This window comes from Metarhizium brunneum, chromosome 2 (genome assembly GCF_013426205.1).
Source record: "Metarhizium brunneum chromosome 2, complete sequence".
In the NCBI taxonomy this organism is placed as follows: Eukaryota; Fungi; Ascomycota; class Sordariomycetes; order Hypocreales; family Clavicipitaceae; genus Metarhizium; species Metarhizium brunneum.
Window position 1 is genome coordinate 3,424,108 of NC_089423.1, and position 23,860 is coordinate 3,447,967.

General features: G+C 50.9%; 9 protein-coding genes across 9 annotated transcripts; 5 read left to right on the forward strand and 4 right to left on the reverse strand.

Annotated features, from left to right (window-relative positions):
* Positions 1–1,547: 1,547 nt before the first annotated feature.
* G6M90_00g039760 (uncharacterized protein) lies at positions 1,548–2,285 on the reverse strand (the record flags this gene model as incomplete). The annotated part of the gene is made up of 3 exons (XM_014691843.1): positions 1,548–2,035; positions 2,111–2,180; positions 2,241–2,285. The coding sequence occupies 3 exons, from the start codon at positions 2,283–2,285 to the stop codon at positions 1,548–1,550; spliced, it is 603 nt and encodes a 200-aa protein (XP_014547329.1).
* A 737-nt stretch (positions 2,286–3,022) lies between these two features.
* On the forward strand, positions 3,023–3,990 carry G6M90_00g039770 (uncharacterized protein; the record flags this gene model as incomplete). The annotated part of the gene is made up of 3 exons (XM_014691844.1): positions 3,023–3,073; positions 3,136–3,826; positions 3,905–3,990. The coding sequence occupies 3 exons, from the start codon at positions 3,023–3,025 to the stop codon at positions 3,988–3,990; spliced, it is 828 nt and encodes a 275-aa protein (XP_014547330.1).
* Positions 3,991–4,405: 415 nt separating this feature from the next.
* On the reverse strand, positions 4,406–5,575 carry IND1 (Iron-sulfur protein IND1; the record flags this gene model as incomplete). The annotated part of the gene is made up of 5 exons (XM_014691845.1): positions 4,406–4,761; positions 4,835–5,059; positions 5,118–5,237; positions 5,297–5,423; positions 5,513–5,575. The coding sequence occupies 5 exons, from the start codon at positions 5,573–5,575 to the stop codon at positions 4,406–4,408; spliced, it is 891 nt and encodes a 296-aa protein (XP_014547331.1).
* A 379-nt stretch (positions 5,576–5,954) lies between these two features.
* BFR2 lies at positions 5,955–7,650 on the forward strand (the record flags this gene model as incomplete). The annotated part of the gene is made up of 2 exons (XM_014691846.1): positions 5,955–6,015; positions 6,077–7,650. The coding sequence occupies 2 exons, from the start codon at positions 5,955–5,957 to the stop codon at positions 7,648–7,650; spliced, it is 1,635 nt and encodes a 544-aa protein (XP_014547332.1).
* A 782-nt stretch (positions 7,651–8,432) lies between these two features.
* Positions 8,433–11,203, forward strand: G6M90_00g039800 (uncharacterized protein; the record flags this gene model as incomplete). The annotated part of the gene is made up of 5 exons (XM_014691847.1): positions 8,433–8,681; positions 8,957–8,973; positions 9,042–10,137; positions 10,196–10,462; positions 10,514–11,203. The coding sequence occupies 5 exons, from the start codon at positions 8,433–8,435 to the stop codon at positions 11,201–11,203; spliced, it is 2,319 nt and encodes a 772-aa protein (XP_014547333.1).
* Positions 11,204–12,503: 1,300 nt separating this feature from the next.
* On the reverse strand, positions 12,504–14,124 carry G6M90_00g039810 (uncharacterized protein; the record flags this gene model as incomplete). The annotated part of the gene is made up of 3 exons (XM_066130260.1): positions 12,504–12,572; positions 12,651–13,260; positions 13,352–14,124. The coding sequence occupies 3 exons, from the start codon at positions 14,122–14,124 to the stop codon at positions 12,504–12,506; spliced, it is 1,452 nt and encodes a 483-aa protein (XP_065986548.1).
* Positions 14,125–17,186: 3,062 nt separating this feature from the next.
* Positions 17,187–18,736, reverse strand: terC_0 (FAD-dependent monooxygenase terC; the record flags this gene model as incomplete). Its single annotated transcript, XM_014691848.2, has 4 exons — positions 17,187–17,246; positions 17,316–17,927; positions 18,030–18,608; positions 18,668–18,736. The coding sequence occupies 4 exons, from the start codon at positions 18,734–18,736 to the stop codon at positions 17,187–17,189; spliced, it is 1,320 nt and encodes a 439-aa protein (XP_014547334.2).
* A 1,782-nt stretch (positions 18,737–20,518) lies between these two features.
* On the forward strand, positions 20,519–22,019 carry G6M90_00g039830 (uncharacterized protein; the record flags this gene model as incomplete). Its single annotated transcript, XM_014691849.2, has 3 exons — positions 20,519–20,628; positions 20,689–21,126; positions 21,179–22,019. The coding sequence occupies 3 exons, from the start codon at positions 20,519–20,521 to the stop codon at positions 22,017–22,019; spliced, it is 1,389 nt and encodes a 462-aa protein (XP_014547335.2).
* A 278-nt stretch (positions 22,020–22,297) lies between these two features.
* dgdA (2,2-dialkylglycine decarboxylase) lies at positions 22,298–23,704 on the forward strand (the record flags this gene model as incomplete). Its single annotated transcript, XM_014691850.1, has 1 exon — positions 22,298–23,704. The coding sequence occupies one exon, from the start codon at positions 22,298–22,300 to the stop codon at positions 23,702–23,704; it is 1,407 nt and encodes a 468-aa protein (XP_014547336.1).
* Between the last annotated feature and the right edge of the window lie 156 nt (positions 23,705–23,860).

Below are 23,860 nucleotides of genomic sequence, written 5' to 3' on the forward strand. Positions count from 1 at the left end.
GGCTGCCTTGGTTGGTGATGCGGGACACGTGTGAATGTCGGAGTCGGCGATGACGGCTGCGAAGGCGAATTGGTATTGAGGAGATGAGCTTGTCCACCAACTTTTGGAGTCGCAATGCCAATTGGCCGGCTGCAAGAAGAGTCGCAGGTGGCAGAAGCAGCCCGGGCGCGCGGAAGAGGAGCAGGAGTTCTTGATAAGTCGTCGTCCAGGGCCGAGCGACGGGATAAGCAATGACAGACGTCAACTGGTCGGATAGGGCAGGCCGAGGACAGTAGGTGAGTGGATGAGATGTCTTTTTTTAAAAGCCCTTCTCTCTCTCGCTCTCGCTCTCTCGTCGTCGTCGTCTTTGGCCGTGTGCGGGTTTCGTCCGACTTAGACTGGAAACAGATATGGTGGAGGGTGGCGGACTGTGACGAGATGGAGGGTTGCAAAGAAGACTGGATGGCTGATGGTTGGATGGGGGCATCTGGAAGCACTCGAGATTGAAACCAGACATCCGGGGAGCAGACAGGGCTGGGCTGGGCTGCGGTGAAGAGCGCACATGTGGAGGGTGGACGAAGACGGTGACTGGCCGTGGCTGGCCGTGCGCTGATGGCAGCGTGCATCGCCAAGGGCATCCATGATTCACGACCCAAGCTCTCAGGCAATTGAAACAGCGGGGCAGCGCATCTGGAAGCCGTGCTTGGGCAACAGACACTTTGGCGGTCTGGCCTTTATTTACTTAAGATTTTATGAGAATACGCTAGCTGCCTAGTAGCTGAGTAAGCTGCAGTACCTCTAGGTATTCATTATATAGGGAAAGAACAAGAAACTTATCATCGGGATACTACTCCTGCCCGGGCCCGTGTAGGGTTGAGGCCGTTGCCTGCCATTTGACATTGTACTTAGATGTGGTTAGCGTCGCTACTCGCTAATAACCTTGTGCCAGGAGCCACTCCAAGAGTGTCTGGTGGTTGTGCAAGAAACATTGAAGAGTAATTCCTAGTATGGCCTTTAATTTTGACTACTGTCTTTAGTCGAGTAATTAATCCGCCATGTCAAGGTGCCCTCGACGCATGCGCGCGGTTCAGCATTCCGTGGACTCGGCCGGCCGGCGCGTCGGAACTGTATACCCAACTTGCGCCAGGCTGGAACAATGGAAGAAACCTGACTGGACCTTGAGAGCCAGACACAGACGCGGGGAAGACATCAATTGGCATTCATTCAATGTTTGGTTAGGCTCTGACACTTGACTCACAGCACAGACCGTCACCACAGGCCAGCATCCCTGTCTGGACGCGGGCGGGCATTTGGAGAAATCAGAGGGCAGTCAGGTTCTACTGCAAGTCTGGAATACACCAGCTCGACACTCGCATGCATCCAGAACGCACATGTACAGAAGCACCCAAACTCAACCCCCTTCCCGGAGGTTTACCGTCAACTTGCAAGCTGACCAAGAACTCTACTCATTCAATGTTCCATCATTGGCGCAGACCACTCGTTCTCAACCAAGACTAATGACCACACGCGACGTCGACTTGACGATTGTCCCTCCCGATGCAGTGCACTCACAGAACCTTAATCACAATCTCTCCCTCGCCCACAGGTCTCTCAAATCCATCCCAGTACATTTCAAAAGTCTCATTTTCAACATCAAATGCAGTGTCACCGTCTCTTCTCTTGTCATCTAGAGAGAGTGCATCTCTCTGTGCCCGCCGACCAGCGATTCTCCTCCGCAGAACCTCCTTGTCTGCGTCGAGGAATACCAGAAGCCAGCGTCCACCGTGTTTAGCAATGGCCTCTTTGTACTCCTCGCGGTACTTCCTGTTCCAGAAGGCGAGATCCAGGACTATGTCTTTCTGCTTCTCTCCGAGCAGGCGGATGAGCTCTGCTTTTACGTGCTGTAGACCCTCAGCTTGATACTCGGGGTATTTGCCCTCGGGATAATCAATCTTGAAGAGTCCATAGTTCTCGTATATATAAGAATCAACAGATAACCGAGCCGAGTTTGGTAGTTTTTTAACAATGTCCTTTGATAAAGTAGACTTTCCTGCCCCTGAAGACTCGTTTGACGCGTTAGTCAATGCTTGCCTCGGAATGTTGAACTTTGGGGATCGTCATGTCTACTGACCGGATATCCCACAGGTCATTATAACTACTTGTCGGTCATCGTTGTCTGAAGACTGAATATGGGAAAGTACCTGCAAACGTGTTAGATCCAGTTGGCGGTAGTCGCCTTTGCGGACGAATTCAATTCATACCTGTTTGAGGGCAGAATCGCTCGTAGTGTTCGGTTCATCATTCATGACGGCAGAGGGGTTTGATGCGAAAAGGCAACGATGCCTTCCAAGGGTGCATTCAAAGACATGTATGTATATGGCGAAACCAGTCACGGAGCCCGGCGTGCAGAATTGCAATTGGAGCCAGCAAAGTGAGTCATTATCTTTAGCCCGGTGCTGTATCGTACTTCTCCCACCATCGATCCTCCGAAGCGCTTTCTTAATGAGTAAACCGGACGACCCTGAAAATATAGGGAGAAAGGAAATATTATTTTGTTATATTAAAACGGCGTTATACCTTCTGCATTGATCCCTTTTGACACGTCACATGCGTCATCAGACTGACCATGCTTCAGGCACGTCAGTTGGACGAGGATGGATACGCGCAACAGACAACGCACTTAACAGACTAGTAGTGTAGGATTCTCCCCTGGTCACGCCAAGGTATATGCACCGAATCTCTCATGCTGGATATCCTGGTAAAGTTACTCCGTACGACGCCCTCCATTTGAAAACTCATTCCATCTTCGCAGGATTGACATTCGAGGCGGACGACTCCGCGATCCGAGGTGGGTCACGTGCTTGGTCGTATCTCTCAGTGGAGGCAACGTCAATCGGCTGCGACATTCTTCAGAATTTAGACACCAGACTGCTTGTCATAGCCACATTGCCCGCCATCTTCACCCAATCTCGACGAGCGCTTTATCAACAACCAGGTCCAACAAAACCCTTCTACATCACCTCTTTCAGATTTCCAAAACACAATGTCTGGCGTCGCAGCCATCGAAGAGGAGAGATCACAATACCAAGAGCAGGTTCGTATCCTACGTTTCAGCACTCCATTATTTCTATCGCTTTGGGCTAACTCTGCGTCAAGCTCGATATCATCCTTCAACAACTCCGAGATGACCCAGACAGCGCCGAACTTCAGGCTCTACAGGAAGAGCTGACCAACGTTATTGGTCTTCTCGACGAGAACATCGCAGAGCTACGACCAAACCAGCCATCTCAACCTACCCCCAAAGAACCGTCGCCGCCACCACAGCCCGAAAAATGGTCTCGTGAAAACCACCCCGCCTTTAAGAAGGCCCCTCCGCCCCCGGAAGAAAAGGAAGAGCCTCCAGTCACGTATCATGTGAACGACACCGTCATGGCCAAATGGGTATCCGGAGACAAGAATTTCTATCAAGCCAGAATCACTTCCATCACCGGGTCGTCCGCCGCACCGATATACACTGTCAAGTTCAAAAGTTATGACAATACAGAGACTCTAAGATCAAAAGACCTAAAGCCCATTTCTAATAAGAGGAAAGCTGACGACCCTCCGCCGCAGCCGTCGGCTCCAGGTGTTGTGTCGTCTGCTGGGGCTACAATGTATCCTGGTGCCCAGCACGAAGCCCAGCAGGATGCGGAGGCTGCGCAAGCCCCGAAACCGAAAAAGATCAAGGCCAAGAAAGAGCTTGAGGCCGGCAAGGCTAAGTGGCAAGCATTTAATGCAAAGTCTAAATTTGGCAAAACGAATAAGAAGGATAGCATGTTCCGCACGCCGGAGGGTATTCATGGAAGAGGTATGTGCACATGCGTATAGCATCTTTTTTGATGAGCAAGACCTATACGCTAGATTATGCTAACAATTGGCGATGTAGTGGGCTTTACTGGCTCTGGCCAAGCTATGCGGAAAGATCCTACTCGATCTCGTCATGTTTACCAGGTAAACGAAGACCTAGACTAACGACTCTCCTTTTCATTTTTTTTCTAGTTCATGTTCACAAGCGCGATACGAAGCCAGATCGGCGTTAAGGGATGGATGTGTTAAGGTTGGGTGGGCTTTTACGCTATATATCTCGGTAATATGCCTCCTGATTGATAAAGGCTGAGGCTAACCTGGTGTATCTTCGCCCCTGAAACGGCCTGCTGCCGAACGTCGTAATAGTTCGAAAAACATAGGATATACCACGTCGACAGGGGATAAATCATTCTTTCCAGTTCGAAATCATAATTTGGGTCTAGGCTTGACTGGGCTCTATTGATATGGTACTTAAACCCTCGCGAGATCAAGACTGTGCAGACGTGCTAATGGCTTTATGTGCGGGATATCAAATGTATTGAAACAAATATTGTACACGGAGCTACCATCCTTCACATTCCTAATTCCTCTCCAAGCCAACTTTTGGCAAGATTTTATCGGCAACCCGTAGAAACGCCGATGCTCTCTCACTTGATGGTTCGGCCACGACCGTAGGCTTCCCTTTCTCAGCATCGTCTCCAATGTTTGGATGTAGAGGAATATCGCCCAAGAAGCATATCTCATGATCTTTGCACAACCTCTCGACTCTTTCATTCGACCCAAACACATTCGTCTCGCCATGGCAATGGGGACATACGAACAGTGACATGTTCTGGACCAGACCTAGAATATTCACACCCACTGCCTTGAACATGTTGATACCCTTGACAGCGTCTTTCGTTGCCAGGGTATGAGGGGTTGTGACGATTATAGACCCTAGGAAATCAACGTTAGCAGACTCGTAGCGCACGAACCACAGGGAGGAGGGGTCGGAAGGTTGGCTGCCTACCATCTAAAATGACTTGTTGGGTTATGGTTAACTGTGTGTCACCAGTACCAGGTGGCAGGTCGAGAACCAGAATGTCCAAACCGCCCCAGTCTACTTCGTGAAGTAGCTGTTGGATGGCTTTCATCACCATTGGTCCTCGCCAGACAACCGGCGCATTCTCGCCAATTAGATAACCCATTGACATGGTTTTGACACCATAATTCGTGAGAGGAACCAGCTGGTTATCTAGAACAAAGATCAGTCGTCGAGCCAGACGAATACATCCAAGAAGAAAGAAACTTACTTTTTGATAATCTTGGCTCTCCGGACAAGTCAAATAGTGTTGGAATCGACGGTCCAAATATATCTGTGTCTAAAATGCCTGCTCGGAACCCCAATCTGGCAAAAGCCAGGGATAGGTTGGCTGCCTCATTGACATTAAAATGCGTGAATACCGTGGCATTGGACCGGCCAAGAACTCACCCGCGACTGTGCTCTTCCCAACACCGCCCTTGGCAGATGATACGGCGATGACCTTTTCAACTCCAGTGATCTTGCGTCGCTGGGGACGTTTTGCCCAGGTTGGCGGCGTGCCAGATCGGGGCAAGCCCTACGACATGTGTTAGGTCCTATAAATAAAAAGGGAAAATATATATATATATAAACATATCATAGGAGATTGATAAATTGGGAACTTACTAGAGGGTTTTCATGATATAATGGGCGAAACCACTGGAGGAGGCGTGCTGTTGTCTGGCGCATGTTTGGGACTGCTGTCGCCGCCAGAACTTGTGCAAAAATAACGCTACTAGAATTTGGGATCGTTTGACTGATTTTGACTACGTGGGATATACAAAAATACTGTGGTTAAGTGCACGACCTAATAGTAGTTGCTGGGCCAGGTCTTGGGGCCAATGGTTGTATAATGTCGAGTCTGGTCTGGTACTTTATGCTATCGAGGCTGGTAACGGAAGGTGGCTCCAGCACAGACCTACCAGCAGCATACTTGTAGAGTTCAAGCTGCGTTCTGCCACTACACACCGCCTAAAAGTTGATGCTGGAGCGACAGAGACAAAATCTTTTGAACGTGGGGCTCACGTCTGATCTTTAATCAAGCATTGCAAGCTGAACGGGAAAGAAAATGGCCAAAGTAAAAGGCCGCGCCGAGCAGTTCCAGGATCCAGACGAGGCCATCATCAAAGGTACTCAGGCCAACCCGAAAGCATTGCATTTTTGCACAATCGCATAAACTAACATTTACAGACCACGACCCGGAAGCCAATGGCAGCAGTAGCGAGGACAGCGAAGACGAGAATCTGGGCACGGAGCACTATGTTCGCGTGGGAAAGAGCAAATTGAGACAGAAAGAAAGCGTTTCACTCGGCCCTGAATACAGGGGCTCTCGGGTTAGCCGATCTGCATTGGATAACGAGACCGAGGATGACGAAGACGCAGAGGAGAGTGAGGACAATGATGATGATGAAGACGACTACGACGATCCTGATGTCGCCGACCTGGAAGCCGACGAGGCCGAGTCCAACGACTCGGAGATTGACAGCGACAACGCTCTAGGCGAGTCGGATGCCGAACGGTTCAAAGACTACTCTTTTCGTGGGAGTGCCAAGCCTGCGAAACCCAAGGGAAGGGGCAAGAGGGCTACTGCAGCAGATTTCATGTCTGTTGATGACGAGAACCGTGAATCTGACAGAGATGAAGATATGGATGATGGACTTGATGCGCTGGTGAATGGTGGAGACGACTCTGAAGAAGTGGACGATGAGGACGAAGAGGACAGTGAGGAGGATGATGGTGATGATGATGATGATGAAGAGGACGAGGAGGATGACGAGGACGGCGATGATGACGAAACTGAAGAAGAGGAAACGTCCGGGAAGAAAATTGCGGCCAGACCCCACCTATCTGCTCTGTCCAACCGAGCTGATATCGACAAAGGTGTTGCTATCCAGAAGCAGCGCAAGATTTACGATGGTTTACTCAATCTACGCATTCGGTTACAGAAAGCACTCGTTGCCGCCAATTCATTCCCCACGGTGGAGGCGGGCACTGATGCCGAGTCTGAGCCATACGAAGCTGCTGAAGAGGCTGCCATCAAGCTGCTGAACACCATTAGCAGCTTGCGTGAAAGCATCAAAGCGCCAACTAAAACCGGCGAGAAGCGGAAGCGCGATTTTGTTGCATCAATGTCAAACGACGACATTTGGGAACAGCTACAAGACGAAGACAAGGACGCGACTGGCTTTCGTCAAGAACGATTGGAGAAGTGGTCCAAAAAAGTCCAAAGTGTCAACATGGCAAGACCGAGTGGAATTAGCGAAAAGAACAAGACCCTCATTAGTGCCCTCCAGGAGCAGTTAATAGTCCCCAACAACAGGCTGGTCAAACGGACACGAGTCCCTCGATCATGTGCCCCTGCGCAGCTCGCCAAGAAAGTCGCCACTGACGAGTATGTCTACGATGACGCTGACTTCTACCAGCTTCTCCTGAAGGAACTGGTTGACCAGCGAACTGTAGAAGGAGTCGCAGACTACGCTACTGCTGTGCCGACGGTAATGGTGACAGCGACAAAGGAAGCCAAGGTGCGCAAGCAAGTAGATCGCAAGGCTAGCAAGGGACGGAAGATGAGATTCACGGTGCATGAGAAATTGCAAAACTTTATGGCGCCAGAGGACAGGAGAGGCTGGGAACAGGAGGCGATTGACCGTTTCTTTGGAACACTGTTTGGGCGCAAGTTGGAGCTGAACGAGGATGAGAGCGACCATGAAGAGATGGAGGGTGTGGATATTGAAGAGGAAGGACTGAAGTTGTTTAGAAATTGAGCCGTGCATTTGTAGATATATCGATGGCAAGCTGAAGTTGAAAATTTACCTCTACATAGAAAATGAGGACGGAACCAGAACGATGCTAGTGGCGGTGTTTGATGGGGCCTTTGTTAGGGCAATCAATTGATTGCATGGTCATGACCAAGCCATGACTTTCAGGGCCTTCCTATTGGCAACGAAAAACAAAGTTGCAGTTGAATGCGTCTGATTTGATTTACCCTGGCGCAGGACATTTGCTCGCTCGTCAACCGGACCAGACCCTTTTGGCGCACTCAAACTAGCAGCACCCCGGACGGGCAGAGTTCGGAACTTTCAACTCACATTAGCCTGTCTCATCTTTGCCCTAGCAATCACCGCATACATATGTACAGTATGTACACGCATTGACTGTGTGTATTGGACGGCGTACGTATTAGTACTGTTCCATCAGAGCAGAGATCTGCCACCTGCAGGTACTTTTCAAGGCATGCCACTCAAGCCTTTGGCCGCCGCCACCAAAGTTAGCTCTCCCGTCTGTGTGGACGTCACGTGGGGCCGTCAACCCTCGTGGTCGGTGGTCCGTGGAGGAGGATGGGTTTTTGGCCGCTCTGACAGTCTTGCAGTGTCGGTGGCAGGCTGGCAGTGGCAGGCTGGCTGAGCCGGCGCCAGGTATTTGCCATCATTGCCCCCCCTTCCCTTGTTAATCACAGGTGCCTTTCTTTTCTTCCCGACTCGCATGGTTTCCCGGTCCGCAACGACGGGTGAAGGCAAAAGGGATTGATGTGGTCGGGCGCAACAACATGGAGCAGATCCAGACACAAGCGTCTGATTTGCGCTACCTGGCGCAAGCTCCCGCCGCGCTGAGCGACACGGCAAGCATATCCTATGATACACCGCGGCCTGGGCCACACGCCAGTCCGTCTGGTTCCGCTTCATACGGAGACAATTCCGCTGGCATCGGTGCCTCTGCGGCCGCGTCCAATGCCAACAAGAGGAAGTCGATGGACGACGGAGCAGCGCAGAAACAGACGAGGAGCAAGAGGAATCGGGTGAGTCTTGACCAACCCCCAGGGACCTCCCTTGCTTGCTGTATATTGCACCCGGCATGTGTCGGCTATTTTGGCCTGTGATGTTGGGGTCTTGATGTTTGTTCTGATGTTTTTGGTGTTACCCGAGTCGTCCCCCCCCCCTTCGGTCTTGTGCGAGCTGCAGATGCCGCCGGTTCGTCGCGTGTCACAATATGGCTATTGGCCTGCGGATGCGTGCATGCACGACTTGCTCTGTACATGATGTTGCTGACATATTCTTGGTGGTTGACTGGCAGTATATCTCCATCGCGTGGTGAGTTCTTTATCCCTGACATTCGACATTCCCCCACGCAGATTGGGACTGACGCAGAATGCGCACAGCAACGAGTGCAAGAGAAGAAAAATCAAGTGCAATGGCGAGACGCCTTGCCAACGATGTGGCAACCTCAATCTGGCGTGCTTATACGCCCCCAACTGCTGCTCAAACAACTTCAAGGACTCGGATGAGTTTAGGAGCGTCACAAGCCAGCTCAGTCGACTCCAGGAAGAAGTCAACTGGCTGAATCAGACGATGAAGACTCTTTTGCAGGCAGAGCCAACTCGTATTGTGGCCCCCTCAACCGATCGCATCCTGAACGGCAGACTTGGCTCGACCCTTGCGCCCTCCTCTTCCGCACAAAGCTCCGCGTCCATGGCCAGACCAGACTTGTCGCACTCCAAAGTAGGGGAGTTCCGGGGTCCTACCAGCATGGCTTACAGTCTAGATATTGCCAACACGACCATCTCCAGCATGGGATATCGTGGTATCGATGAGACGTCCGACCAAGAGCAGCACGGAAGCGATGTTGCTATGCAGATCGGTACTAGCAATACTGGTCATGACCCTCTGTTAGAATTCGACAAGGACGAGATGATTCGGCTGTGTCGATTGCATGAGGAAGAGGTCGGCATAATGTACCCAGTGCTCAACATCGAGAGCGTCACCGCTCACGCCAAGAACATCGCACCGTTATTGGACTCTATGCGTGGCCAACAACAGCCCACGGGACTCGTCAATGACGAGAAGACATTACAACTCAAAATTGTCCTCTGCTGCGCTCTGGTTACCGAGTTCCATGGCAACAGCGACAAGGCTGTCCGACTGTATGAGAGTATGGAGGGGGTAGTCAACAAGAAGTTGATGTCTGATCCCACTGACGTGGCCAGCTTGCCGCTTCTTTGCCTGCTGGCCGGGTTCAAATATCTTTCTTACGAAGAAGTTCTGGCATGGAGAATCATGGGGCAGGTTGTACGGCTCTGCCTGGAAGCTGGTATTCATCAGATGGCGGGGTTGATGAGGATCCAGGACGACGCAGAGAGACGGGATGCACTGAACAGCTTCTGGTCGGCATATGTTCTCGACAGACGATGGGCATTTGCCACCGGGCTACCCTATGCGGTGATGGATGAGGAAATCGATCCCAGGCTACCGCTCCCCGTAGGTGCAAATACAGAGAGGAAAGAAACATGGGTCATATATCACTGACTATTTCTAGGAGGAGTACCCGTTCCTTGTTGCCATGATCACCTACTCTCGTCTTGGTGCCAAGGTCTGGCGCCAAGTGTCACGTCTCGGGCCGGCACTGGCTCGAGAATCACACCAAGAAGAGATTGATAATCTTGATCGAGAGATACTCCAGTGGTATGATAGTGTACCCGAAGAAGTCAAGGTGCAAAACTGGGACAAGGAAAAACAAATAACATCGATACCCTCGTACAATCTGCAGCGTCTCAAGATCTTCACATATTTGAGACTTAATCAGGTCCGTCCCTCGACGTGGGTTTTCCCGCGACAGAGTACTAACTGGTGACAGATTCGTATCTGGCTGTATACTCCTATTCTACACAGCGCCACAAGCATCATGCAACATCCGGGTCAAGCGCAGCGTGTTGTCGACTTTGCCAAGGACACCATACAATATTTGAACAATTTGAACAACACCACGAACTTGTACCGACGATCGCAATCCTTCTACCATCAATTCCTGGCCTCGGCCATTTCCGTGGTGTTTCTCGCGTCGGTGCATGCTCCCATCCGATTTAGTGCTGTTTGCAGGGAGGAGTTTTACCTAGCGCTGGACTTGGTGAGGGACCTGTCGGCCAAGAGCTTTGTCTCCAAGCGCCTATGGCGCACCATCAAGTCACTGAAGGACGTGGCGCCCCGATTCGGCCTGAACCCCGATGATGACGCGCATTCTAATGCTGCTCTGGGAATGATTGGGCTGGCCAGGGGTCATATGGAGAGCACGCCCATGACGCAGTCTCCTTTCCCCAACATACATATGCCTCAGAGCCACCAGACGCCGGAGCAGCCCGTGGAACAAAACGGCAAGAGGATTCAAAGCGAGCTGTCGCGGATTTTCGAGGGCTACGTCGGCTTGAATGGCTTCCAGTTTGGAGACGAACAGGTTCCCCCACATAATGACCTTGGCACGGCCGACTCTGTTGGGGGCATGTTTACACCCGATGGAACCGTGTTTCCCCATTTGAAGGAGATGTTTTGAATGACGATGTGTATCGGGGGCTGTGTTCGCAAGGGCAAAACTAGTCAAGGGCAACGCTGTGCCAAACTTTGTAGCAGCCGACGACCCTTTTTGTCAAGGCCATTAGCTGTACAATAATTGAACCACTTTATAACATGGCACCATATATTGAAATGCGGGTTATAACTCGACGGGATGCCACGGCTGTGCATGACCTCCCGTCCCCTCGCCGGACGGGTGTCAGGCGGCCGCGGTTCCGTGGATAGTTTTGGAACACAGGGTTAGTGACGTCTGGCGCTGGGAGCATCTTGACCCTGTTCGTCATCATGGAGACACATGTCGTATAATGCGCGGACTATTTAGCCGTCTTCACGGCTGGCTCGACCGTGCTGTTCATGGGCAGAATCACTAGTAGTTGAATGGCTGGTTGTTGATCTGGCACGGGCTGTCTGTCGATGCGGCGACGGCCTCGCGCCGGCTCCGGCAGCCCCGCGACGAGTTTCCCAATACGGAAGCCGGCTTTGCACCATTGCCGCCCGGTGTCCCTGGCGCATCGACGCAGCTGGCCCTGCGGAGCATCACTCGGCTTGACTACACGACAAGCTTACTGCCTCTTTTGTCGGATGTACTTCCAGGGCGCAGTATTTACATCATTGGAAACAATGACCTCAATGCCGGAGGCTCGCCGGTCATGGCGACGGCGCCATGTCCGCTCTTGCGGGAGTGGCTCGGCGAGGACGACTTACAAGGTGGGCTGCCAATCGTCGTGGTGGTTTGCCAAACAGCGCCTGTTTGATAGGACTACCTTTGTGCGAAAAGTACCATTAGAAATGGGGGATTATGTATTTTTTTTCTACGAGTCATGCATGTTTCTCTGAACTGAGCAACGAGGCGCGTCCATCACAAATAGCACCAATGTATGTCTTAAAGTTAAGTACAAAAAAAGAAGAAAAAAAGGGGCCAGCAGCATCTCATCAAGGTATCAACTTGTCACATTCAGCTTGAGCCATTGTTCATGAATGGCACACGATTGGCTCGCGTCACTGCACCGGGTGCGCCAATGGATCGGTGGCGGAAAGCCATATGCAGCACTTGCAGCATCACAATTCACAATTAGGGCTTACTCGCTTGGACCAGCGTCTGGCTCGTGGCCTGGCAACCACATGAAAGCGGTATATGGCATTGGGCGCCGGACCATGACGAACCAGCGCCGTATGTACTCTGATGGACAATGCCGTGGCGGCAATTCCACCGCTTGTTATTAACGTCGCTAGAAAATATATGTGTCGAAATGTACTCTAGTTGAGACCCTCGCTGCCCGCTAATCAAGAACATGGGAGGCCGTCCGGCCCAAGACCATAAAGCTCATTTCGTTGCCAATCGTAACCATCTAAAGTGTCGTCAGGTCAGTCTCAAATTGCGCACGAGATGAGTCAGAATAGAACTTACACCAGTTGTGAAGACGCACGTCGCCAATGGGTATATGAATCCAGTATCCCTCTCTACTCGGCACAGAAGATAGACCTGCCTCGGCATCTTCCCATGAAATGCTCCTCCTAATGGGTATCATTCTCCAGCACCTCAATCCTTCAATGTCCGCTCTTTGCATCCTGGTCGCTTCCTTGCCCTGGCTTTCCAAAAGAGAGACATCTATTAATTCGTACCAATCCCATTTCGCACAAGATACCGTTACTTCCGCCGTCGGTGGCGCAATTCGGTTGATTAATTCGTCCATTTGCGGTAAAAAGGAGTTGTGTAACCTCTCGGATAGTAGTCGCCTGTTGTCATATGGCCAAATCATGTCGGTGGCGTGGTCTACCTCGTGGATGACCATCCGGGCAAACGCAATCCGCAAGTATGCAAGAGACGGGAAAACTGGGTGTTGATATTCGGAGTGCTTCACCCTTGAGCAAAAGCCCTCTACCAGAGGAAGGTCTTTTGGTTGCCAAACCAACTCTATGGATTGAATGTTGGCCAATATATGACTCGGAAACAGATCGGACATGCTCTTCATTAGAACGGGAGACGCAATGTGGAACGTGTTGGTGCTATACAAAACATCCATGACCTCGAAATATCTAAGCAGAGTTGAAAAAAAATTGGTTAGTGTTGCCAGCTCCGTACATGGTCGATAGAGTCACCCAAGGCAGCCAGACACGCAAAACTCACGCTCGCTTGCAAGATAGCATCCACCCCATGACGCCAATTTGACACTTCACTGGCCACGTTCCAGGCCACGTATTACACTTTCCTGATCCGCGAAGGCACATGTCCGTATCTGGCTCTCCAAAATGAGCGCATCGGTAGTTGCATCTCCTGCCGTAAGTCAACGGTGGTGTCTTAACGATGTCGAACCGGTGGCATACACAACCAAACCACCTCCAAGTCCTATTCCTGCCAGACTTTGTATCCAAGTGCGAGTCCGAGGCCAGGTTTTCTTGGTGAATCCTTGCATGCACGTCACACCCATCATATGGCTTCTTCTCAACCAAGTTGAATGGGAGTCGGAAATCCAAGTCCATATGTAGTGTGCGTTCTCCAAAAGCTGAAACCAAAACGTGCCTCCGAATCTCGGGCGGGAGGCGGCTAAAGATGGAAGTTTTAGCCTTTTCATCGTGTTGCGGGCTCTGGGAGTGGACAGTCCTATATGCTGATATGGGATCTGCCATGGGTCTGCTCAGCAGTCGCTGCAGCGAGTTGTCTTTGCGTCGACGCTCCCTCTTGTCCCTATTGTGCCCAGACAGCGGGTATGCATGGGACCATGTTGTACGAAGCAAATCACATGCAATAACGCCGGCAAATAGCACAATCATCAAGACCGTCCAGATGGCAGCCCGTGCCATGTCGGGGAGTGCTTTAAGCAGCCCACGACGGCGGCATACGTCCCATGCGTTGGGCCAATCATGCCACAATTCTCTCCACCAGCGGCCGGCCTCGTCCATATTGTGGTGCACGAGCCGATCTTGATGATGGATTTGCAAGATGCTGTCGGTGTGGCGATTTTATATGTGGCATAGCTGCTGGCGTCGTCGGCGTCGTCGTCGTCGTCGTCGTCGTCGTCAGAGAATGGGGAGATGTTCAGGCACAGAAACGACACCCGATATTCAACGTGCTGCAGTGCGAGAACCCGGCGTGTTGGGTGTGCAGATGGTGGGATGACGAGAAATGGAGAAGAATCAATGAAATTCGCATTTGGTATGACTTTTGATGAATTTTGCCGTCTGGGTGATGGGGATTTAAATCCTCAGGGGGGGCTGAGTGATGACAGCCGAACCCCGTCACTGATTCACCACTTCGCCTCTTTGCGCTGGCCGTGTCTTACTCCAGAAGCAATGTTTGGCCGTCCCAGCATCAAGTGCAGCGGCCAGTAACGACGGGCTGGCACTAGCACGTCTTAGTCGTGGCCGAAACAATGCTGCAGTAATTAGCGCTGCCCTGGTTGTTGATGCGATGATATTTTGATGATTTCCTAAAAGTTGGCAGCGAGGTGAGGCGAGGCGAGGCGAGCCAAGATGATGGGATGAAACACCAGGTCTGGAGATGAAACAAATGGCTTAAGAGAATGAACGCGGACGTTTTTCTACGCCCGGCAATTGCGTCCAAGGCAAGAACGATGCAGTACCTGCCTGCACTGCCTAATCAGGTAGGTAGGTAGGTGCCCAGGTGGGTGAGCACTGAGCACCCGGATAAAGCGCCTGGTCTGGTTGAACTTGTATGCACTCTGTTCAGCCGTGCGTGTGTGTATGTGTGTGCCATGTACGCAATAGTGTACATGCAGGGACCAGACCAGACTCGAGGAACAAATTTACGGATCCAAGGATGGTGCTCCGAACTGGCTCATCGACGCATCATCGCAGACTCGTGGGCTTCTCGTGCCGGCCGCCGCACGCGCGTGGCTGAGAACAACTGAGCTGATGGGAGGGGTTTGACGCAGCCTTCATGCGAAGAGGCTACCTGGGTAGGCAGCCCACGCGCAATTGCACCGGGATCAGACGGTCTTTTCGGTCTTCAGTGGCAGTCAGCAAATGTGCCAATCGGGAAGTGGCCGTGTTTCAATGCGAGTTCGATGCGAGTCCAAACCACGCCGTTGACATTTGCAAACAGATGCCGGACACGACGACAAGACAGATGGACACTTGGCACTCAAGTGTGCAGTGCCCGGAGAAAGCAAGCATCGACCAACGCTTCCCAAGACTCTTCTGATTAGGGGCAGTCTTTTTCTTTCCCATCTTGTCAAGAAGACGCCCCTCGAGCAGGTCGACTTGTCCGCTGGATATTCATACCGCAGTACAACCTGGATGGGCAATCCGGGAAACTTCCACCAACCAGCCGACGGCCTCTGGCAAATGTAATGATTGGAACGGGGTGAATCGAATGGCTATCATTATATTCGGGCGAGTATTTGTCATGATGTCTACACATCGGTACGAGTCTTGTCAGAGCGGCTCTGTCTGTGTTGGGCACGGGCCGCATGCTGGATTGTTGAAAGGAGGCATTCATGTTGGTTGATTGAACAAGGTCACGGGCCTTGAACATGCACAATATGGGAAAACGGGGGTATTAAGCACCGTCGATGTATCGCCTTTCTTCGTGAAATGGGCCTGTTTTATAGCTGGGACCTGTAGCTCGCAGAATCGTTTGACCCAAGAATCGAGCAACAGATGAACAAAAAGTGAGAATACCACTTCCCTAGCCGCATGCAGTGCCTCTCGACTTTGGCATGGACTCGGAGCCCATTATATGGTCACGGACTCACGCGGACAAGAGCCATGATGCTACGAACAGTCTAGATGCTCCAGTCTCTACACCCAGACACAAACAAAGGTGATCCGTGCCATGTATTGTTCCACGTATTCGAGCACGGTCCAAATCCTTGAATATTGATGCCATGCCCAACTTAAACCTGCCAAACGGCCAGCACCGAGCTGACGTTGGCAGCAGCTGAGGAGCAGCAGCAGCGAAAGCGGCACCGGGGGTGACATCGCCAGCCGCCTCACATGATGCTGCCCGGGCGTCCCGATGCAGCAGGCCAAGCACCACCTGCAACAGTAGAAATGGCATGGGAATGTGCAGATAGAACTGGGCATCATCCGGAGGCGCTCCGACAAAATATGCAAAGGTGTGGACGCCGAGGCGCCACGCACACCTCTAAACGCGCCAGGTTTGTATTCTCAAAGCATGTTCTGGAAGACGGTAGAGACGAAAAATAGAGCATAAATAGTACTATGGAAATGTGTGTCGACAAGTTCCCGGGGTGGTGCGTTGATGACGTCGCCGGCCACCGTTGCATTGCAGAAGTTCACTTCCACCATGCAGGTCTGCGTATTGGAATAAGGCAAAGATGAATTTGGAGATTCTCTGACTTTGTCGGCAAGAGTACTCTTCATTTGGAAGAACAATTGTATTGGATACTAATAACTCTCTATTTTAGCTTTTCTTCTGATACCAGGCTATTATTACTTGCAAGGGAAAGGCTTACTGTGCTGACCGTATACTGGGGTGTGGTGTGTTTTTCTCCATGCCGAAGAACCTCGTAGAATAGATCCCTTAGTATCATCCGCTCACTAGATTCGAAAGGAGAGCTAGGTGAGAAGTTGACAGCTAATGACAGGTCCTTGGAGAGATGACCTGGTGATAAATCTGTTATGATGTACGATGCCATGCCGAGGAAGATAGGGCTGGATTGGTCGCGAGGAATAGAAATCTGGATAAATCTGGCAGCGTCTGGTCAAGTTGGAGGCATCAGATAATCCGTGCGCTATTACGGCTGATTTAGACAGACCTTGGCAGTAACAAGGTCCTTGCTACTACGGGACATCCCTCGTCAACTTAGGTAACTTGCGAATTCAAGACAACAAGAATATACAAGATTGAACATGTTCTTTCTATGCGGATGAACTTGAGCTTGATGTAAGCATACCATTTCTTCTCAAAACAATGCAGGCCTTTAAAAACTAAACGCAGTAATTGGGAACCCTTCAGTTTAAAGTCTGAACGCCTCGTCTCATGCTGCAACAGGGTTCTTATACAGCGTGGTAAAGTCAAACTCAATGCTGCTAACCTTCTACATTGGCTGTTAGGCTATCTGATAATATCCCTTGGGGTAAAGGGCATCCTGGCGAGGAATACGTACCAGTAGAAATTTCTTCGTCTCGTCAGCATTACCCTCCATGCCTTTCAGCAATGCTAGAAATGGGTCCGTCTCAAGCGCAGTGTCTGCGTTTGTCTTGGAGATTCGATTCAAGTTTTTCCTAGACCGCCGGTCAATAAACTGAAGGAACTTCTCTCGCCGGATTTCCGCGTAAGCGTCAAGAATGTCCTCATCGGCTTTGCCCTCATAGTACCCGATGAGACAGTCCGCGAGGCCCGCCACATCCAAAACCGCAGCCATACAGCCGTATCCGCCAAAAGGATTACAGACATGAGCAGCATCGCCCGCGAGGAAAACTCGGCCGACACGCATCTTTTCTACGCATCGATTGTGGATGCGGAATTGGTCCGTCTGCGTCACCTTGTACTGGCTGGGATCCGGATGTCCAGGAAGCATCTTCTTGAATGCGAGTTCGCGGCGCTTCAGATATTCTTCTTCCGATAGATTGGCGACCGAATCACCATATGTAACTCGCCAGAGCTCACCCTCTGGTCCTTTGGCCTTGCCTCGTTTGGCAATGAGACCCCAGAATTCGTCGTCTATCATGTAGTTGCCACCATCCCAACCACTGTCTGCGAACCCTTTGTAGTATACCTGGGGAAAGGGGTTAGTTTATTTCGCTTGAATCTGACTAAAGCAGAGACAGGTGTTTTCTTTTTCGTGAATAATATACTAGTTAATTAGCAAGTGACTTACATTTTGAACAAGCAGGCGACTCCCAAACGTTTCACCGGGCCAATTCCTCTGGAAAAGCGTTTTTCGAACGGTGCTCTGCCCACCATCACACCCAATAATGTAAGATGCCTCAAATGTCACGGTGCGTTTGACTTCGTCTTGACCGCCAACCTCGACCACCGCTGTTGCTGACCTTGAGTCCTGATTGATGTTAATAACCTTATGGTTGAAAAGCAATGTAACATAATCAGAATATTTTTCTCGGCAGTGTCGCAACATGATTTGCAAAATCTCATTCAGTGGCAGTATCGTCATCCGATCTTTATCGGCTTTGACCACGGACAGGTCTATTCCAGTAAGAAATTGACCAGTCCGGACACTACGCCAGCAGATGTACGGAAAGTGCGTGATGCTTTCTGACCGGATATCATCAAGGATACCTGCTCGTCGAAATACCCTCGTCGCTGGAACGCCGTATTGTGTTGCGCGCAACCTTTCATCCACACGATCCCATGATTCTAATACCGTCGACGGGATATGACTTCGGGCGAGAAGTATAGCGAGTAAGAGGCCTGCCGGACCGGCTCCCACGATCAAGACCTGTTGCTATCAGTTGATGGGAGCTAGACAACACGCGGCATCGGCTTGTATTGTTCAACCTTTTCAAACGGCTTGGTGCTCTGTGGAGATGTTCCATTCGGCAATTTAGAGTCTTCTGCGCTCGACATGTCGTTCTCTGAAGCCGCTCCGTCTTCATAGACTTGAAATATGATGCTTCTTTGGAAGAGGTTGTTTGGGAGAACTCAGATGGCCGGCTTTCAAAGTGTCCAAGACCCGTCATCTAACTTTGCATCTGACACGTCGCACATCAGAGAGGCACAGGGGCTTTATACATATTTCTCTGGGAAGGTGTCAATGTGAGCCCTTAATATTGTACATGCCTCCGAAGTCCGTACCCTCTTGGATACTACTCTATTCATCACTCCCCCACCTTGTCCCTAGCTTACCTCTATTGTTTGTGAATGAGGGGTAAGGGGGACGTAAAATTCGGTAACGAATAAAATACCTGTTCAGAATTAGGTCGTTCCTATTTCCTTCCGAGTTCCGCAAATATCGTCGTTGCTTTGTAATTGAGGATCAAGTGTGAAATAGACGGAAGTGTTCCGGCCCAAAGCCGTCACTTGCCGCCAGGTATATTTGTCAAGAACAAGAAGAAAAAGAAATGATGTGATTGTGCCATCGTCCAAAATTGACCAACCGTTTTGGGCATCCATTGCATGTTGATATGGAAGTGCTCTTTGCTAGCGAGAACAATCCTGGTCTACATGTTCCGCCATGGAATAAGTCGAGCCTCAACTGTTCAGCAGGCACACCATGTCAGATTACCTCACGACCTAGCTTTACGAACAATCAGTGGAGAGATTAAAGTGGCGGTGCTATCGGGAGTGAATCCTAGATTGATATGTCAATACGAGAAAGGCAACAGTGTTAGCTTCTCTGCCCGTTTGCTTGCCAACCCGAGTGCGAGACAACTTCGGCAGGATCGTCAAGCGCGCCTTCCTCACAGCATGGCCCAGCCATCGTTTGTCGGCATCGAATCGGTGACCAGAGTCCAGTCGAACTGGGGACAATCTGCTCAGCTATCATGAATTACAGTCAGATGCTTCTTCACGGCCAACTGCTCTCCAGTATGGATGGATGTGTGGATAGTGATGGGGCACTGGCGCTGCATTATGTTGGTGCCGTTTTGACTCGTGTGCAGTCCACGCAGCCACTTTAGTTCCCCGCGGAAAACTGCACGATTTTGCCTCGCCGTCCAGAACGAGTATTGTCTGTTATGAGGGTTATTATTGAGAGATTCTCATGGCCAAGCCTTGGGCCAAGTCATGCAACCGCATAGCTACGAACAAATGTTGCGATCGAGGCAATTGGAACGGCCATATCGCTCCCATCTACGCCCTGCCTGCTTGCCTTGTCGACGCCGAAAGTCAAGATGTCAAACCGAAGCGTTCTCAGACACCTGTGTGACTTGTCGGGCTCATCGAACCGAATGCGTATTTCCGGATAGCCCAGACGCTGAGGCCTGCCCAAGACCGAACCGACATCCTCGCCGGAGAGGTGCAAGCCAAAACGGTTCTTTGTCAAGACGACGCCCACGGGAATCGGGAGATTCCAGCAGCAAGAGCTCAACAGCTTTGGTGCATATCCATGAGGACTCCGGCTTGAGCCACCCTGCAGCAGCATTCACAAGTCAGAATCCGGCACCCGTTGAGCCTTCCAGTCCGCATGCCCTTTCCCGCGGAATCGGCGGCCATGGTGAACAAGACCAAGAGCCACTAGAGCTTGACTCTACTCATCAGGACCATCACACCATGCATATCGTTGGACCCGCAGTGATAAATGACAAGCAGGTGCTATCCGATTATCTATCAGGAATTCCTGGAGCGACCAGGAGTACTAGGATGATCATTCCGGAATCCGCGGGTCGTTCTCAACCGGTGCTATTTACAATGGTCCAGAAGCGTCCGGTGGGTTTGGCCGTGAATAAAAGCCCATCTGCGGAAAAGCTGGCCATCATCGAAAAGATCTTGGAGCCTTTCGTTGATGACATTATCAACGAGTGTGTTGAAATCACAGTGTAGACCCAATTAATGTCCATACAGACTGACTCTAGACACAGGTATTTCACCAAGGCCAACGAGTGTCTTCCACTATTGGACGAGCAGTCCTTTCGCGACCAATATCTTGAAGACAAGACTCATATTTCACCAGCTCTGTTATCTTGTTTATATGCCCACACCTTGGTTTATTGGCGCCATTCCCCTACGCTCAGTGGCAATAAATGTCCCGATGACCGATTTATATGGAACCTTGCCAATGAAGCCGTGTATTCTGAGCTTTACCTATCTCCGGGGATATCTATAATCAAAGCGATTCTGCTCAATATAAGCGGGCGACCAACCACGTCAATCATTGGGAACGGGGTGCTGTTAGGCTCAGCTGTATCCATGGCGCATTCCCTGGGACTCAACCATAATCCATTACCGTGGAAGATACCGCAGTCAGAGAAATACTTGAGAATGAAATTATGGTGGTCATTACTGCTTCATGATAGATGGTATGTTACAGTCCGATTCTGAGCATCTTTCATCTTGTTAACACGGCACCAGGCTGAGTTTGGCTCATGGCACACCGCCGCATATTTCAAGGATACAATATGATGTTCCCCTTCCGACACTAGAATGTCTTTGTGAGGGCGATTCCAGTGAAGCACGAGTACGAACAGCAAACGTGTTCATAGCACTGGTTCGACTGACTGATGTTTTGGACCAACATCTACAACGCGTGTATGCCGTTGACGGAAATCGGCCATGGGATACAACTAGCCTAGAGCTGGCATTGAACAACTGGGTCGAGTCCTTGACTGGAAGTTGTCGTCTTATAGTTATTCGCGGCTCCAGACTCGAGATCCCGGGTGCGGCCAACCTCCGCTTGGCATATCTCACGACCAGGCTTCTCCTCCAAAGAATGGAGCTGGAAGCCGAGAAGCGCATTTACGACCAACTCAATGAGCGAATTATGAATCGCTACATACAAGCGCGGCGTACCGCAGAGGAAATACTCCTCCTCCTCCAAGAACTACAAGTCGAGCAGCTCAGCGGTTTCTGGTTGCCGGTGACAGCCTTTGCCTTTCCCGCAACAGTCAATTTCCTTTTGCGCTGCGCATTGGAAATGGAAAGCTCTCTCCAAGGATTGGCACGGAGCAGTTCTTTTCGAATCGCTCAGGACATTGTGGCCACTCTCCGCAAATATCAGAAGCAGTTCGAGTGGGATCTGGCTGATATCTGTGTGGCACAGCATGCGGACATTGTGGATAGAATACTGGGTGGTGTGGCCAGAGAGGAAGAGAGTGACAACAATATGGATATTCAAGAATTTTCAATGCCTGATGCATCTATCCTGGATCAATACTTCCCAAGCCTCTGGGACCCTTTACAGAATGCATGGTGACAGAACACGCTCGTCACCTTGCATGATGGCGGTTGTGGAGGGGGGGCCATATCGACTTTTCCTGCCGCGGCGAAAGTTGCCCGCGGGGAACATCCTGTGGACCTGATAAATGCGTTCTTGGCCGTTCATGTCCACGCCGGCAGCAATGTTGTGAACCGGGTATAAAAGGCGCCGCAGGTAGGAGTCTTTCTAATCTATTCATCATGTTTAGTATCACTCCACTTCTTTCAAGCCCAGGCAATTATTTCTGATCGACACTTATTTACTTACAACTCGAAATGGCTCCGGGGATTGTCACAAAGGACATGGCCAGCACCTCTATGGTGGTCTTTCCTATAGAAGAAGACATGCCACCAACATTGTACCAAAATATTGATGAGAAGGCCCTGGTGGCCAAGTCTAAGAAACACCTCCTTGATTATGGTACCAAGTTCGAGCCTGATGTTATTACTGGCTGTCGTGGATTATACATCTACACGGCATTGGGCCACAAGGTGTTGGACTGGACGTCGGGGCAAATGTCTTGCCTCCTCGGCCACGGGCATCCAGAGATTGTCAAAGTCATTACCGATCACGCAATGCAGCTTGATCACCTCTTCTCTGGCATGGTCTCGCCTCCAGTGATCTCACTTGCGGATCGACTTTGCAGCGCTCTTCCAGCTGGATTAGACAAAGCCTTCTTTCTCTCCACCGGAGGGGAGAGCAATGAAGCCGCCATCAAGATGGCCAAGACATATACGGGCAAGTTTGAAATAGTTGGCATTGGGGCTTCATGGCATGGAGTGACGGCACAGGCACTTGGCGCGCAGTATCATTTCGGCAGAAGAGGTCATGGACCTTTGATGCCAGGCATGCACATGCTGCCCGCGCCCAATGCATACAGGTCCATTTTCCGCAAGCCCGATGGCTCCTATGACTGGGAGACAGAATTGGAATATGGATGGAGGATGATTGACTTGCAGTCGTGCGGCTCTCTAGCTGCTTGCATTGTCGAGTGCATCCAAAGCTCGGGCGGTATGCATGTTCTCCCACCGGGATATCTGAAGGCCTTGAAAAAGCAGTGCGAGATGCGAGGAATGCTCCTGATCGTCGATGAGGCTCAGACGGGCGTCGGCAGATGCGGGGACTTTATGGCCATCAACCACGAGAACGTCGTGCCGGACATTTTAACCCTGTCCAAAACCCTGGGTAACGGTCTACCCCTGAGTGCGGTGGTGGCCAGCGATGAAGTTGCCAGTGTAGCCGCGGAGAAGGGCTTCTTCTTTTACACCACCCATGTCAACGATCCTCTCCCTGCTGCTGTTGGTGACAAGGTCCTCGAGATCCTGTTCCGGGATAATCTGATAGAGCACTCGAGAAAATGCGGCGAGATACTGCACAGCGGGTTGCAGACACTACACAGCAGGTACGGCTGCATTGGCCAAGTGCGCGGGAGAGGTCTCATGGCGGGCGTTGAAATTGTGACGGACCGAGAGAGCAAAAGGCCGGCTTTGGAACTGGCCAAAAGAGTTGGAAACCGCGCATACGAGCTTGGGCTCTGGGCGAATCTGAGCAGCCATCCAAGCTTTGGTGGCACATTTAGAATTGCGCCTCCTATTACAGTGACGGAGAGCCAGGTTGAAGATGGGCTCGCAATCCTTGAGAGAGCATTCGCCGAGACCGAAGGCACGCTACCGCTGTATTGAAGTAGGGAGTAAGAATGTGACGCTGGGTTTTGGACTATTTTGGTCAAATGATTTGCGAATTAGCAGTTGCAGATTAGGCAGAGTAAAAACCGTTGACATTTCAGTAAAACGTATCCATACAGTGACGCCAACCCATGCAATCAAAAAAGCCCAATG